General features: G+C 42.3%; 1 protein-coding gene across 3 annotated transcripts in view; it reads right to left on the minus strand.

Annotated features, from left to right (window-relative positions):
- Positions 1 to 17,331, minus strand: part of NRP1 (neuropilin 1) — a 125,110-nt gene that overhangs the window by 41,753 nt on the left and 66,026 nt on the right. For all 3 annotated transcript variants that reach the window (XM_082192228.1, XM_082192227.1, XM_082192226.1), the window contains exons 5-6: positions 16,182 to 16,337; positions 12,727 to 12,893 (exon numbers count right to left, since the gene is read on the minus strand). In XM_082192228.1, coding sequence (XP_082048354.1) covers positions 12,727 to 12,893; positions 16,182 to 16,337 — 323 coding nt within the window. The remainder of the gene's footprint in view (positions 1 to 12,726; positions 12,894 to 16,181; positions 16,338 to 17,331) is intronic.

Here is a 17,331-nt window from a genome sequence, read left to right on the forward strand (position 1 = left end):
CTGCTTGCTTTTGCCTCTAGCCCCACCCGCTTGTGCCTGTGACCCCTGCAAAATTGACTTCCCACAAGGGAAAGCTGAAAGAGTAAGAAAATAGACTCCATACCCTGCCTTACAGGAAGATTAAGATCAAGATAGAAAAGATGCATGCGTGCTGTGTAATGTATGAAATGTGGCACACATGGTTTTCTTGCTGTTAGCCGTGTGCCAATCTGCCAGCTGCTGTGTATATCATTTTTCCTTGCTGCATGGAAATTGCTTGCTTATCAGAGCTTCCACAACATGATTTTGTCATGGGGGGGGGGGTGAAACCTCTGTAGAAGGGAAAGTGTGTCGGAAGCAGTGTTTCTTTGGTAGAGCTGTTCCTTCTCAGCCTTGGGACCCTCTTCTGAAAAAAATGGAAATCATAGTGGCCTACCTCATAGAGCTGTTGGCAAGCCCAAAGAAGTAGAAATTATGAAGCAACCTCTGCACCAGAACATGCTGCAGAAATGACTGGTAACAGCAAAAAAGGAGTAAGATGCGCTATTTTCAAATGAAATGTTTTGTTTTATCTTTTTTAAAAATTTAAAATTGTTGGCACTGCTGAGGGAAGGCAGAAAGGGCCTCTGACACTTGTCATGGCTATGCTTGCAAGCTTTGTCACCCCCCCATCCAAAAAAATAAGGTGGGGGGGGAAAAGAAAGATCTATCTTTTTGACAGAGAAAAGATAATGCGTGTGTGGGCTGCGTCACATCTGGATTCATGGCACATTCTCCTACTTTTATGTTAATTTCCCCCCGCATAAATCAGAAGCAACTAATTAAAAGAGAAATATTTAATTCTGACATGTTCTTTGAACTGGCATTCCATCTGGTTCTGTTTTTGAATAGTAAAAAAAATCTGCTGTAGCTGTAAAAATTGGCAAGCGGTACTCTGGTAAGGGGAGACAAAAGCGACTCAGTACAGCAGGTTCATACACTAGCATTTCAAGCTTGAGACATTTCCAGAATTCAGCATACCAAACAGCTCCGGCACGGAAACTATGAAAATTAAATGTGAAAACAGCGTGCAGGGTACGGTTCAGGGAGGAATGCTATTCCCATCCAGGGAGAGGACAGTGACACTAGTATACCTTAGTTCTGTGTGGTATTCTTTAAGTGTTAGGCAGCCTTTGAAAAAGCGATTGGTTGAGAAGTTGTGCAGAATACAATACGTCCCATTGAAACCAGCTAAGTGTGCTTTACAGCGTGTTTTTACTGGCCATGCAAACAAAGGAGAAATGTGCTTTCAGACGCACGCCAGTAAGCTATGCTCCATCTGCACAACTTTTCAAAATAGATTTCAAGGTATATTATTTTCAGAGGAGTCAGAGAACATATCCCTTTTCCCAATTCACCTCTTGCTTGGCAACACCAAAAAATCTGGACATGAAGGCACAATGCATTCCTACGAGAGAGAGAAAAAAAGACTGTGTGCTTCAAACCAAAGCAATCAACTTCTTATGTAATTGGAAACTTCTCTGTGGCAGGGACAGAGGCTGATTAACTCCTGGCACCTTCGAAAAAGATTGCTTTCTGTCTACAAGGAGCACGGCTTATTGTAAAATATTACTTCTCTGAAGCCAAAAGCTTTGCTTTAGCATCACATTAGCCTGCAAATGCACACCTAAGACATTTCGCAATCAATGGGTCAACAAAAGAAATAGATGTGAATGGGCTCTCCCATACCCCTCATCCCTTAGAAACCCTTGCTAAGCTATAAATTATTCAGAAACTTAATACTTTTAATTAACATTTTGGAATACTTTTTGTGATTTAGATTTAATTTTAAACCGTAGCTTAATCCTGCAGTTTGGAACACAGACAAGTATTTAGTGGAACAGCATTCAAACCAGCGAAGTTTCTTATTGAATTGCACTTTCAAAACAAGACACACTTATAGAGCTTCAAAAATTCTCAGAAGCAAGCTACAAGTGTCCTGCGGTCTCTGCGTTGAGTCCTTCCTCTGGAAACAGTTTTTGCATCTCTTCCAGCGGTCACTCTTATTCCAGGCAAGTCTAGCTTGTAGGTACAAAAAATGAGTATTGAAAGCAGGCAGGAATTACTGCCTTCTCAAATGGTGTCACAATAATTTCAGCTCCATGTTATTCACCTTATAAGCTTGGATGCAGCTACATAGAGCCAGGCAACAAGCACCCTTCAGTCTTGGATTATAGAAACCCTTTTCAGAGGACAAAATTCATGCAAGGGAATACACACGAAGAGGGAATAGGATCATTGTGGCAAGGCCCTTACCCTTACATACATTTGTCTGAAGACCTACTCTAATATATCTCAAAATGTTCTAATATTTTTGGCATCACCAAGAGAAGGTAAAGCATTTTAGTGACTTCTCTCTGATTGGCCAGATATTGCCTGTGATCCTGGCAGAACAGATACGATCTCAGTGACAGCTTCTTATAGTTCTTCAGTTTTCCAGCTCATACTTTACAATGTACAATGCAACCGAGTGTATCTTAGGAACACAGGGTTGTGTTCAACTAACTTTTACTCACAGTATACCCATTGGAATTAATGGATCTAAGTCAATCATGTCCAGTCATTGCAATGGGTCTCTTCTGAGTATTACCAATGCTGGGTATAATCCACTGGAAGTTGCCTTATTCCAAATTAGACCCTTGGGCCATCTAGCTTTGTAGGGTCTACACTGACCAGCGCAGGCTCTTCTGCATGCAAGGCTAATGCTCTACCACTGAACAAAGCAGCCCTTCCACATCTTGAGAGTAGCTCTTTGACATAAAGAATAAATGTCATCTGGTGGATTCAGCACAGGAGGCCACACAGGAGAGAAACAACAGGCTGCATAGATACCAGCTGCTTCTCAGTTGTTAAGTTTAAACATCCAGTCTGAAACGTAGCCTGGTCATAGACAAAAAAGAGGGGCTTCAGTTTGTTTAATCTATGTGGACTCTAAAAAAAGAAAAGAAAAAAGGAAGAAGCTGTTGCTGAATGAAACATTTGTTCATTGACAGATGCAAAGGCTAGAGCAAGGCCTTTTAGGACTGCATTTTAAAACAAGGGAATACACAATAGTTTCAGGTTTGCACAAGCTCTGCTGTGATGGCAGGAAGTGATGGTGACAACAAAAACAAAATCAGGGTTGCGTGAGCCCAGGCGATGGAATGCACGGATTCTGGAAAGACAGATAGTTAACTCAGTGAAGCAAAGATCCTTTGACCTGCAATCCCCCACCACTATGAGAGAGTGTTGTAACGAGGGCAAAGTTCAGTGGAAGCATAAAGGAAGGCTGGAAAACACATGGATGTAGGCAGTGAATGACCAGGCAGCAAGAAGAGACTTAAAGGGACAACGAGTTGAATAAGACCGTCATGGCCTCTTAATTGCTCCAGCTTATATCCTAGCACAGATGTGGAAACTAGTCCAGGCAAAGATACGTAACTGAGCCTAAAAGTGATGGCAAGATGCTGTGTAATTAAATCTGCAGAGTAGCAGATGCTGTGCTACCAGCTCTTTCTTGGATCCCTGCAGTGTCTTCACACCCTCTTCTGCTCCTACAAATGACCCACTATCACTTTTCTGTTCCTCCTCAAGTTTGAACAGCTTATCAGACTGCAAATGTTTCTTCTCCCTTTTATCTTTTGGGCCCCAGCAGTGCTTGAAAAACTAATTGCTCACCACTTGAACTTGTCAAGGCTGCCAACACCCGGATCTTCTGACACGTAGAAACTAGGGCTGCAGTCTCTACCTTCAAGAGCTGCAGAACAGTTATCATTTTATCTCCAAGCTGGAAAAAAGTTACACCTGTTGAATTTCTACTATTGTTCAATACACAAGAGCCCTGCTGGACAATCATGCCTGTGAGTCGTGGAAGACCTGCTCCTTGCCTAGCAGGCCTTTCCCCACCTAGCTTGGGAGGGCAGGGCCCTGACAGACTCCAACTACAAAAGCTGAGGCTGCTGAACAGAATCTTGGGTTGAACGTTGTTCAGGGATTTTTGTTGGGGAGCAGCTGTTGATGTTATCCTTTTGCATGATTATTTTGGATGTTATGATTTACAGTGGTGCCTCGCAAGACGAAAAGAATCCATTCCGTGAGTCTCTTCGTCTTGCGTTTTTTTCGTCTTGCGAAGCAAGCCCATTAGTGGCTTAGCGGATTAGCGCTATTAGCGGCTTAGCGCATCAGCTGATAAGCGGCTTAGCGGATCAGCTGTTAAGCGGCTTAGCGGCTTAGGATCAGCTGATAAGCGGCTTAGCGGCTTGGGAAAAAGGGGGGGGGAACCCCCCGCAGGAACTCGCAATACATTTTCGTCTTGCGAAACAAGCCCATAGGAAATTCGTTTTGCGAAGCACCTCCAAAATGGAAAACCCTTTTGTCTAGCGGGTTTTCCGTCTTGCGAGGCATTCGTCTTGCGGGGTACCACTGTATGTGGAAACTCTTCAATTTGGTTGTGTGCTTTTGGATATTTTGTTTATTATTTAGGACTACTTTTGTTACATTTGTAGTTATGCAATTTTTTTATATGTTGCAAGCTGCCTTGAGCATGGTTTTAAATTTGAAAAGGAGGCATACAAATAAAATGATTGACTGAAAAACCCAATATGAATCAGGCTTTATGATAACACCTTTTGTGGTGACCCAGGAGTATGTCCAAATCTGCTTGCTTAATGCTTGTTTATTGAAAATAATTTCTAAAAACACCAAAGATTCAGTGATACTCGCTTCTGAGTAAATGTATTTTGGAGGACTGGGTTGCACGTTCTATACCAGGGCTAGGGACCCACTGGGCCAAGGGCAAATGTGGCCCTCTGACCCTCTGTATTTGCCCCCCGCCCACCAGCGTATGGACCCTGGAAGGTTGTCCATGAATGAATGTGTCCTCCCTACCCCCGTTCTAGACTCTCAGTGCTGGACATTGGAGAGAGAACATGGTTTGCATGCAGAAGTTATCAGGTTAGATCCCTGGCATCTTCAGTTAAAAAGAACTGGATAACAAGGAAAAGAGCCCTGACTGATAACCCAACGAGTAGCACTGCCAGTCAGAGCTGACAATACTGAACTGGATGGACAATAAATTCTGAGCTGGAATAAGGCCCCTTCCTGGAAATAAGTACCATAATCTGTTGTTTTGCTCTTGAAAAAGTAAATATGGAAAACCAGCTTTGTGATGTTATCCTCTCAACTGAACAGCCATTGCCGCTTGTTATAATTTTCTGGAGTGGCATTATGAAATGTGAAATGACATGAGCTGAATAGATAACTTGTGTTCGTGAAAAGGGGAGAGAGGGGAGGAGGAAATGAATTGACAGTAACCTGGCTTTCATGTCAGTGCACTCCCTAACGATGAGTAAGCCTGACAATGACGACTGTGAACTTCTGCTCTCAGGCAGCCTTTCAAAGCCAAGGAAGAGTCGAAAGCAGAGCTGTTTCTAGGATTCATCTTATCACAAGCAGTTGTTGTACGATACACTTGGGTACTGTGCGTGCTCAAAAGAAGTGGGGGAGGGAAAGCAAGGGGAAAAAGCCAGACACTGCAGGTTTCCTATGCACCCCCAGACTCTCATGCAAAGCATTTAGACACCCCCCCCCAGTAAAGCCAATCTAAGCAACTGCCTGAAAGAGGAATAAACTTTCTCAAATACACACACACTGTGTACCAGCCACACACACATATGAAAATATGTGTATATGCCTGGCATGAAGACAGAATATTGTACAGATGTTAATGTGGGATGCCATAAGATGAACTGCAATAATGTTTAGCCCTGCTGCTGGAATACTTCCCTTTTGCATTCGTGTTATAACAGTTCCTCTCCACACGGCAGTCACAAAGTTATAAATATTAAAAGAATATGGATTGCTTAATCATCTGAAAGGGAAAAGGAAGGAGACTCCATTTGGAGGCAGCTTTCGTTCAGAGGAAGTATTCTATACTAATAAATGCTTTAAATGCAATCAATATTTTTTTTCTTGAACAAGGGGGAGAAATGCACAGCATTTTTGATGTTTTAATCAATGCAGACTGTTGGAGGAATTAATATTATCTAACCTATTTGTCTTGGTATATCTTTCAAGTCTTGAAAGTGGGGGGGGGGGGCAAAAGAAAGGGAAATTAGGTTCCTCCCAAGCACTGTGAAGTTTCTGTATCCCAATCAGCTATTTGACCTTTGATGGAAGTATAGCTAAGAAGGCTACTGTCTGTAGAAGTTTTAATATTCACAGTTCATAAAGCAGCAGTCCACCTTCTGACTGATGGCAGGTGTGAGTCACCAGAACACAGCTGCCTCCTCTAACGCCCCTAAGAGTAGCCGGGGGCTTAATGATACATGATGTGTGTGACCTCAGTTGTTTGTTTTTAAAGCTCAAATTATGTATTTATTAGCTTTAAGCCTTGCCCTTACTCTCAAAGGAACCCAATACCATTACAAAGCAGTTGTATACACCTCTTTAGGGAAGTGGCACTGGGGTGAGGATCATAGAATTGTAGAGCTGGAAGAGACCATGAAGAAGAAGAAGAGTTTGGATTTGATATCCCGCCTTTCACTCCCTTTAAGGAGTCTCAAAGCGGCTAACAATCTCCTTTCCCTTCCTCCCCCACAACAAACACTCTGTGAGGTGAGTGAGGCTGAGAGACTTCAGAGAAATGTGACTGGCCCAAGGTCACCCAGCAGCTGCATGTGGAGGAGCGGAGACGCGAACCCGGTTCCCCAGATTACGAGACTACCACTCTTAAACACTACACCACACTGGCTCTCACGAGAATCATCGAGTAACCCACTGCAATGTAAAAGATTTTTTTGCCCAACGTGGGGCTCGAACCCACAACCTTGAGATTAAGAGTCTCATGTTCTACTGACTGAGCTACGTATGTGTTCAGGGAAGTGGTACTGCGGTGAAGATGTTCAACCCCTTCTCACCATTCTGCTTCCCTGGCCTAACACACCTTCCGCAATTTGCTTCTTTGGGACGGGGCAGGGAACATACAGACACCTTACAAACGCCTGTGTGCTTCCCTCAAATATCATGGATCTCCCAAGCTGCATTTAGTTTGTCCAAGAGAGTCCTTTTCTTGAATCAAGCGCTCATGCAATCAGTGTACATAGTAAAGGCACGTGAAATAGTCTTCTGGCCAAGCTTCTCGGAGTTGGGGAATGGTCTTTCTCTGCAGACTTGCCAGTGCTAAACCTTGGACATCCTTTAGAAGTACTGGAAGACCTATTTATTTGGATTGGATTAGTTTTTGGCATCTGAGGGTAAGTCAGTCCGGACCTACGTGGATGTTGAAATTAACAACATTTAAAAAATAATAATATCCTCATGCTGATGTTGCTCCCAGCTGTGGCTCTGAACAGATGTCACAATTTTTTCAAGAGAAATTTGACAAAATATAACATGAAAATGGAAATGATCTGTATCTTGATACCCAACATGTTTGCTATCTCTGTGCAAGATGCCTTGGGGTGGGGTGGGGGGGTTATATCTGAAGGGTGGGATATAAGCAAACAAAACTATCTACTTGTAGGGCAATTCCCAGGGTACGAATCTGAAAGATGTGGTGATTTGTGTGATTGCAATGGACATTTCTATTTGGCGCAATAAAAAAACAATGCTGATTTCATACACCCATAAGAATTTGACAACAGAACTAAGTCTTCTGTACTCTTGAGTGGGTTCCGTTCAGCACTGCCTGCATCTAACTCAGACTACATGCACAAACTATATATTGAAAGCACATCCCTCCTAAGAATCCTGGGAACTCTAGTTTGCCCCTCACAGTTTGAAGCACCTTTAATAAACAACAGTTCCCATGATACTTTTTTGGGTGGGGCGGATGTGCTTTAAGTTATAGAGTAGGCCCACTGAAATCAATGTACTTATGTTAGTCAAGTCTATCAATTTCAATGGGTCAACTCTGTGTATGGCTTAGCTGGACATACCACCCAAGGTCTCACAATTTGTTAAATCTCCCTGCTTATATAAACTCACTGTAAATATCCTGGCGATATTTTTTCAGACTCTCTTCCTTCTTGTTTGCAGTAACAACTGTGGGTTAGAGAAGGTGCCTGGCTGGGATTTACTAAAGGAGGCAACACAGGACAACCCAAAACTCAAGAGATGTAAGGTGCTAATTGTGTTTACAAACACAGGTTTCACTCAAGGGCTTTTAACCATACTACAAGAGTTATTTAAGCGCAATGACTTCATGTGTGCTGCTTAAATGTAACTGTTGGTCCTAACTGTGGATGTTGAATGTACTCTGTAAAAAGGCAATTACTGCTGCCAGGGCAGAAATCTGCCATCCGTTTAAAAGGAATGTACTGAAAGTGCAATCATAAAACCCTTGCATGTTATGGATTTGATTAAGATTTTACTCCCTTAGGATTCCCAATTGCACAATAACAGGAGTTCCTCAGATTTTAAATACCACAGACAGGAACAGATTTCACTAAAAACAGATGTGGAACCCTTGGGTTGGCGTTCTTACTAGTTTTGAGAGCTAAAACTTTGCTGGTAATTGATAGCTATTAACATGTTTGTTGTTTAGGTTACCGAAATGGAAATACTACACTACCCCCCCCCCAATGAAAGGATATGTTAATGAGGGGAGCTCGGAAATATACTTCAACTTCTGTTCCTTTTTCTGGATTAAATTAAAGCATTGTTGTGGAGCGGGGGTGGGGTGGTGGAATATCAATAATGCTATTTCACTATAAAAAAGAATTGAAATAGAAGCAGAAGATTTAAAAAAAAAATCAAACAGGTTTTGGTCAAGGGAGTAGAATAGAACAGCATTTATTGCACGAAGGAAGTAAATAACGCTGCTTTCACATTTTGCCCCTAAAGGAAATTGGGAGGTCCTCCCTCCAAATGGGCCAACATGGTTACTTATGGCTTTTGGATGTAACAGAAACAAGATTTATTTTTGGTAGGCCCTTCACACATGCTATTCTGCATATCTTTAGTTCCCCTTCTTGGCACTGTTAAGATGGGAAACATATGCTGGATTCAGTCTGCTATACTGCCAGTACACCACCCACACACAGGAAGATCCCAAGAGATCAGGGCCTTCTTTTTCATTCCCCCATGGCATGCCAATATGGGTACTCAGGTCAATGTACACTTACTGCCAAGTAAACATGCTCTCCATGCGCCACATCCTGCCCCTTCCCTCAGTGCTTTAAGCATCAATGCAACCTGCTGGTAATAAGCATATGTGGTTTTTTTTTTGGGGGGGGGGGTTTGCTAAGGAGATTAGAACACAACCAGCTGCCTCTGTTTTTCTGCTCTTTCCACTTTTCGCTTCCCTAGTTGCTTCCAGAAGTCTATGTTTCATTTCTGCACCCACGAGAAGCGATTCTGCTGCTGCTGTTACCACCAGTATCACAGGCAGTCTGGGCTGCCTTTGACTGTACCTGAAACCATCCAACCAACTATGCTATCATTGGAAGAATGCTGCCTGGACAACCATGGATATAGTTATCAGATATGAATGGGATTCCTAGATACGCATCTCTAGTGCCCATTTCTGACATCTAAGGCAGTTAGTGCATGCACAGGTGAATAATATCCTTAACACATGCCAGTGTGAGATAATTCTGTACTGGCAGAAGATAGATCACTATTGTTGTTGCAGCAGCTGAGGACTCCCAAGGCAGTTAAGGAAATACAAGCACATCTTAAGAACAGTATCTAATATTTACAGGACTTTGATGCTCTTGTGTATATTTGCATCACTCACAATTGCACTCTAATCCAGGTACTATATTTTGCATTACCCAAGATACAGCATTACTGGTTTTGGCAGTTCCAAGAAGAGACCTCAGGAACTTACTGCAGATTTTTGTAAGCCCCACTCAGTGTTACACTCCCTTAATCTGCTGCTGGAGGTACTGGACTTGCTCAGCCTCGTAATGAGGCCACACTTGAAATACATTTCCATTCATTTTGTAATGAACTTTTTGCATATTTGCTACCTCCAGTCTTCTCTTCCTTGAGATTAACTTTCAAAATTATTTTCACTTTCCTGCTGCCATCGTTTTTTTGCTGCCATGTGAACCTCTTGACTTCATCTAAATGCTTGCTTAGAGCAAGCTACAGGGAGAAATTACAACTTGCAAGTTAGATTTCTGGCTCTCTTTTACTAAATTGTGGAGCGGGGAATATGGAAGCGGGTTTTCTTTTAAAAAGAAGTGGGAATAAAAATATGGAATGCAATTTTTATGTTTGCTACACTTCTGTGAAGATAAGTGACAGCAATTAACGCCAACGTCGTTTGATTTATAGTCAAGGTTTGCTTAATTTCCCTGCTACTTATTCCTTGGGAGTTAGAATCAACTGATTTCTGTTTGCTACGGTGAAGTGTGATTAAGTTTATCATTTACAATTAACTGGTTTTCAGCAGCTCAGGATGTGCTGAGGCCTCATAAGCTGGACACCTGAGAGTCCCATTGTGTACCAAAGGATCAGGAATGAAAGATTTCCCCTGACTTTCTTCCCCTGGCTGATTACCACTCAACATGTTTTTAAGCTTTCTTGCAGACAGCAAACCTCAGAGGAAACACTGATGCGAACGCTCTTATTGATGGTTAATGATGCATTATTCTTATATGTCAGCTCGATATTTCCTATGGAAAACAATAAAAGCCCGAAGAATGCCCCAGTTATTTAAACTACTGGAAGCTTTCAATACTGCATTATTAATCTAACAAATGTGAACATTTCTCTCCTGGCTCCTGCTGTCATCAACTGCATTTAGACCACAATTAAAGAGGAAAGTGGAGATTCTAATTAAACAGTAGAGGGGGGAAATGTTCTGATATTTATGATAACTGGGTCTTTGAATTCTTAACAAACTCCCTTTTGTAAAACAAAAAATAACAATTGAACAACCCAGCAGCATTCATTGGGTTGAATTCTCTAACAAATAATTTTAATGTGGCCATAAATGATAGCGAAATGGTAGGTCTGGTTACACAACAGTACTAGAAAATTATTCAGGTAGAGAAGTGCTTACTGCTCACTTGAACAAAATGGATCAAGCATAAAACGAATTATTTCAAAGGTGTAGGAGTGAGGTAAGGTGGTGAAGAGGAAGAGGAGGCACCAAATCTTGTAAACATCTCCTCTATTCTCCTCTGCAGAAATAAGAACACCAATTCCCATTCTATGTGTGTGTGTGTGGGGGGGGGAAACAAAAATATATGAATGAATATTTCTGCATTCATTTTATACCAACAGCTGTATGGTACCGCATCAGAAACCAACTCTCAAAACCAGGATGGGTCATAAGTATATTCAGATACAGCTTTCTATAATGCCACAAAGAACCTGCTCCTTGGTGCAGAGGAATGGGGGAAAGAGTTAAGAAAATTCACACCCTGACACATGGTCCTGAACTGGGGCCAAAATGTGGCTTTCATCTCAGCATCTTAATCAGAATTCTCTGCATATGAGTAAAAATATGTTTTAATTTTTCTAAAAAGGTACATATGACATATGGTTCAGTGGGTGAATACTGACAATTGCTTACCACAATGTACATGTAACCATTAGATAGATTGGTTTTCTGTACCATGCTGCCAAATGGAATGGGGAATATCACTGCACAACAGGCAGACTTAAATAGCCTTAATTTTATTTATTGCACCTTGGCCCTTATATTTTCTATTCTGTGTTCAGGATTTCATACTCCTTAATTTCAGAACTTTTTTACACTTAACAAAGGCAATTGCAGTTTTTGCCTTATACTCAGGGTGGTATTCAACTTAGTTTTACACAGGGTAAAGGTAAAGGGACCCCTGACCATTAGGTCCAGTCGTGGACCTTCTGGGTCATGTGGCCAGCATGACTAAGCCGCTTCTGGCAAACCAGAGCAGTGAAAGGAAACACCGTTTACCTTCCCGCCAAAGCGGTACCTATTTATCTACTTGCACTTTGATGTGCTTTTGAACTGCTAGGTTGGCAGGAGCAGGGACTGAGCAATGGGAGCTCACCCCGTCGTGGGGATTCGAACCACCAACCTTCTGATCGGCAAGTCCTAGGCTCTGTGGTTTAACCCACAGTGCCACCTGCGTCCCTTTTTTACTCAGGGTAGAGTCACTGAAATTAATAGTCCTAACTTAATCATGTTCATTAGTTTCAATGCGTCTACTCTGCAGTAAAAGTTGAATACCACTCCCTGGTTCCACACTGTCTTAGTGGTCTACCTATGGGTCTAATGTTCTGGTGTACAGAAAACAATAGGCTTATCTCATTTTTACTTTAAATTTTGCGAAAGATACAGACCTTCCAAGGTGAAATTCTCACTCAACTCCTCATGGCACCAAGTAGCTATTGAGTACTGTTCTTGTGAAAGCTACCACAGGCTGCTCAGCAGACCATTTCACTTTAAGTGCTTGTTAAACTAATATTGACTTTTCCGACTAAACCAAAACCTCTGTTATTTGTGCCCAGAAAAATGAAGAGGGGAAAAACCATGCAGGAAGTGAAAGAATGCATCTTCTTGACCTTTCCTTTCTCTCCCTCCACCTCATACCTAGTCTATTTGTAATAAACATCTAACGGGGGAGTTGAAATATTCATGCCTAGGACTCTGTGTTATGCAGGAATTTTTTTTCACTCTATACACTGGTGCATTTACCTTTAAAATGACTTTGCCTCTCCTGCTTTCTTTGAAACACCCCACCAGAGTTGTAATTTTTACAGATGTGGGTTGGTTGTCTTTCATACCTGTATCCATTCTCTGTTGGAATCTTCTCCAGGTGTCCACCCATTTTCAGGGTAATTTAATCTAGACCTTTCAGAAGACCAGTTGGTGCTATACTGGGAAGAGGCACTGATTTGGTCAGAATGTATTTCACCAGATTCCATACCAAGAGGTTCAGCACACTGGAAATCTGAAAATAACAATGCTGTTAGTAGTACATAAGGTTCACAAAATCCAAAATAGCTATGACAAGAGGCAGTGGCTGCAATCCATATCCCAATGAAGACAATGGCAAAGTAACGCTGAAATTAACATCTCCGTATTTCACCCTTTCCTGCTTTGAAGGGGATGCCCAAGTACTGTGACCTGCGACTTTATCAAATGAGGCCATATTAGTTCTTCTACTACTGACCATTGTGGTCAAGTTTTTGAAAGCACCCAAACACAGTGGAAGGCACAAACCGATGCAAGAACTACTCATCTTGACTCTATGTGTCTAGCCTCCTTGGTTGTGTGTTTGTAGAAATATAGGGCTACAAATATCAAAAATAATACATGAATACAAAGACATGGAGGGCCTTTGCTGGAAGCTCTTCATGTTCTTTATGTCAGACTTATGTCATAAATCACTCTAATATTACAAAATTTCTGAAATGTTGGCAAGTTTTGAAATAACCAAGGTATATAACCATGGTAGCCCAGCATGTGCAATTTCCATTGCAAGAAAAAAGAGGTGAGTATTCTGAGAGAGAGGATAATGGACTAAATTAGATAGATAGATAGATAGATTCTTTATTGTCATTACACAAGTGCAACATTGCACAAAGTGCAACGAAATTGGATGCCATCCCTTAAAACAACAAAAGCAAGACAACAACAACAACCAAACAAACCACATTCCAGCCACACCCACACCACACCCATCAAACTCCCAGGTCACACTAACGAGTTACAGCATTCAAAAGGGCCACAGCTCTTGGATAGAAACTGTTTTTCAGTCTATTTGTCTTTGACTTGATGTTTCTATATCTTCTGCCAGAAGGCAGTAGTGCAAACAGACAGTGTCCCGGGTGAGATGAATCCTGCAGGATGTTATTTGCTTTCCTAAGACAACGGGAACCGTACAGTTCTTCCAAAGATGGGAGAGGATGACCAATAATCCTTTGGGCTGTGGTTATGACCTTCTGGAGCACCTTCCTCTCCCTAGCTGTACAACTGGAGAACCAAGCACAAATACAGTATGTAAGAATGCTCTCTATGGAGCCTCGGTAGAAGGACACCAGCAGTCTCTCACTCAGATTGTTCTTCTTTAAAAGTCTGAGGAAATAAATTCTCTGCTGGGCCTTCTTCACCAGAGCAGTGGTATGTGCGCTCCAAGTCATGCCCTGATCGATAGCTACTCCCAAAAACCTGAATTCCGCCACCCTCTCCACCCGTTCCCCGTTGATATACAAGGGCTGAATGTCCGCCTTTTTTTCCCTGTAATCCACCACCAATTCCTTGGTCTTAGCCGTATTAAGAGCCAGATTGTTCTCTCCACACCAAACACAGAGCCGCTCCACCTCGTCCCGATAGGCGGACTCATCCCCTCCTGAAATGAGCCCTACCACCGTAGTGTCATCAGCAAACTTGATGATTTTGTTGCTGGAATAGATGGCTGTACAGTCATACGTATAGATAGTGTAGAGCAGGGGACTCAACACACAACCCTGTGGTGAGCCGGTGTTAAGGCTAAGGGCTGTGGACATGTGTGACCCTACTCTAACCCTCTGGGAACGTTCTGACAAAAAATCCAAAACCCAGAGACAGGTGGAGTTGGAGAGTCCAATCGCCTCTAGCTTGGACACCAGTCTATGGGGGAGGATAGTGTTAAAAGCAGAGCTAAAAATTACCCCATCTTTCCTTCAAAAAACTCAAGGTGGTGAACACATGCTGCTCCCCATTTAATCCTCACAACAACCAAATGAGGCATATTACTGTTAGATATGGTGACTGGCCCAAGGGCACCCAGTAAGCTTGTGGCTTAAGCATGGATTTGAACCAGACCTCCTTGTCAAATGTCCAGCTCTCTACCATGCTGCCTCCATATTTTACATATACAGTAAACTTCAGGTTTAAAAGCTGTTGCTCTAGTCTTCACATACTCCCTTTACGTGGGATATAAAACAGGCCTGTCTGTATGATGAGCATTAAATTCAGACCAAAAAATGAATTAAATGCTAACAAGAGATGTGGAATAAAATGTTTAAAAAATCAGAAAGCGGCCATGATGTGACAGGGGTATGATTAACCTTGTATCCCCTACAATTTTAATTCTATTTGAAGGTTTAAAAACACACCCATGACCAAAAATGAGATCTAGTCGATCAGCATTTTCCCTGAGGGAAACAATTACAGAAAAATTACAACTGGCTTTTAAGAGACATTATTAAGAGGCAAGTCAGACTTTGCTATGCTGTAGAATCTCCATTTGAAATGTTGGATTTTGTACAGATGTCGACTATTGTTTTGATCAAAGACAATACAAGAGGCTCTGTAGATGAGGTATTAAAAGCTTGGATCTGCTGGGCAAGAGTCAAGAGCTCCTGCATAGTTTACTACTACACTTGTTATTTATAATTGCATTTATATCCCACTTTTCCTCCAAGGAGCTCAATGTGGCATCAGTGGTTCTACCCTCTCTCCAGCTGATCTTTCCAATAACTCTGCAAAGTAGCTTAGCCTGAGAGACAGTGGCCAGCCCAAATGAGCTTCATGGCTGAGTCAGGATTTGAACTCTGGTTTCCCAAGTCCTAGCCCAACTCACTAATCACTACAACACTCTAGCTCTGGGTGGGAATTCACCATCCCTGGATAGTCGACAGATTGTCAGATGCTGGAGCAGCTCCCCCTGTCACATCAACATTTCTTTCAATGGATTTTGACCCTCAGACCTCTGTTATTGCCTTTGCAGAAATGAGGAGCCAAACATAGACTGCAATGTTAGACGAAATGTTGTGTACATTAAATTGGTATTTTATATTGTGGCTGTATATATGTGGCAGTTTAAAGTGGATGAACGCCATCCACACAACGTTGTAGTCATCCAAGTAGCATTCTGCATCTCCCAACCATTTAACCAGGATTTTCCTGATACTCAGATAACGTAATAAGGAGCAGAATTCTATTTAAAAAATCGTATGCAATCCAGCTGTGGACATACTTCTAGACTTCTTGGTCTGGATGTTATTGTTTAGATCTACTCCTCTACATTTCTACAGGGAAGGGAGAATGTCTCCACAACATCGTGACTTTTTAGACAAATAAATTTGAGCGGAAATGTCTTCTCCTGCCCTTGGGTGGTTGCTTTAAAAACAGATGCACAAAGGGCTCTTATTTATCTAAGGCTTCTTTAAATATTTCATGCAGCACCCAGCAGGTGAGGAGACAGGACAGACAGTATTCAGCACACAGCTCTGTAGGATGAATAAACACTGACCTTCCGACACACTGTTCTGCAGGACAGTGTAGTTTGCAGAGAATCCTTCTTTTGCTATTGCGCTGTCGGTGTAGAAAACCATGGAAAGAATGCCGGTTGAAGAGCGGACACGGCCTGGTGTGTTTTGCCCACAGTATCGGCCTATGTGAGGACCAACTGAAAGGAAACAAGAGCACAACGGTGAAGTCTCCACAACAAAAGAAGATGGCATTTTATGCACACCCGAAGAGAGGCCTCACAGAAAATTGGAAACGCCCTGAATTTGGCATCTCTTGCCCCCCTCCAGATGTTGTTATTGTGCATTCATGATGATTTCTGCTCATGATGCTTTTGGACATTCAAAACTGTTTGTGCCTGCAGAAACATACCATCCAACCCCGGAATGTGGCAAATTGGGACATGACCTCAATGGAGGCTGCGCCCCCCATCTTACTTTGGCCCTGCCCCTGCCCCCTCTCAGCTCCCTCCCTCCCGCGTACCTTCACCCTCCTCCTCGGCCACTGTAGCCACCACTAGTGTACTTTTGGAAGCCAGCACTGGGGCAGCTTCTGTAAATCTGGGATGCCCCACTTAAAATGGGACAGTTGCAAGGTATGCAAACATTTGTTGGGGTGTGTGCCATACTGCTTCATTTCCCATCAGTGCATGCCCTGCAGCTTCCTGCTGAAATCCTGTAACATTTTATACCACGAATGTTTGGAAACACCTCAAAACAACTAATAAAGCCATATCAGCCCATCACTAATGCACTGTTACTGTGTCAAGAACATGTTGCCGAATATATCCACAATGATACACCAGCTATTAACCAAAACAAATTATAGTTCCATGCTACCACAAACCCTTGCTCCTACAGTATTTACTTATTTATAAAAAATATTTACAGACTGCAATATATATCAGAATGGTGCACAAGAATACCTATGTAAAACAAAAGCCACATAAAAATTCGTGACCGTCAGCTGTTATGGAAATTCTCTTAATTGACTGCATAAGTTTGGGGATCTGGAAATGATTTCAGCAGGCATTTAAAGGTTAAAACAGAAGGCACCAACCAACAGTATGGGGGAAGGGACATAGCTCAGTGGTGGAGCATCTGCTTTGCATGCAGAAGGTCCCAAGTTCAATCCCCAGCATCTCCAGGTAGGAC

Source organism: Podarcis vaucheri, assembly GCF_965113315.1.
Source record: "Podarcis vaucheri genome assembly, chromosome: 12".
In the NCBI taxonomy this organism is placed as follows: Eukaryota; Metazoa; Chordata; class Lepidosauria; order Squamata; family Lacertidae; genus Podarcis; species Podarcis vaucheri.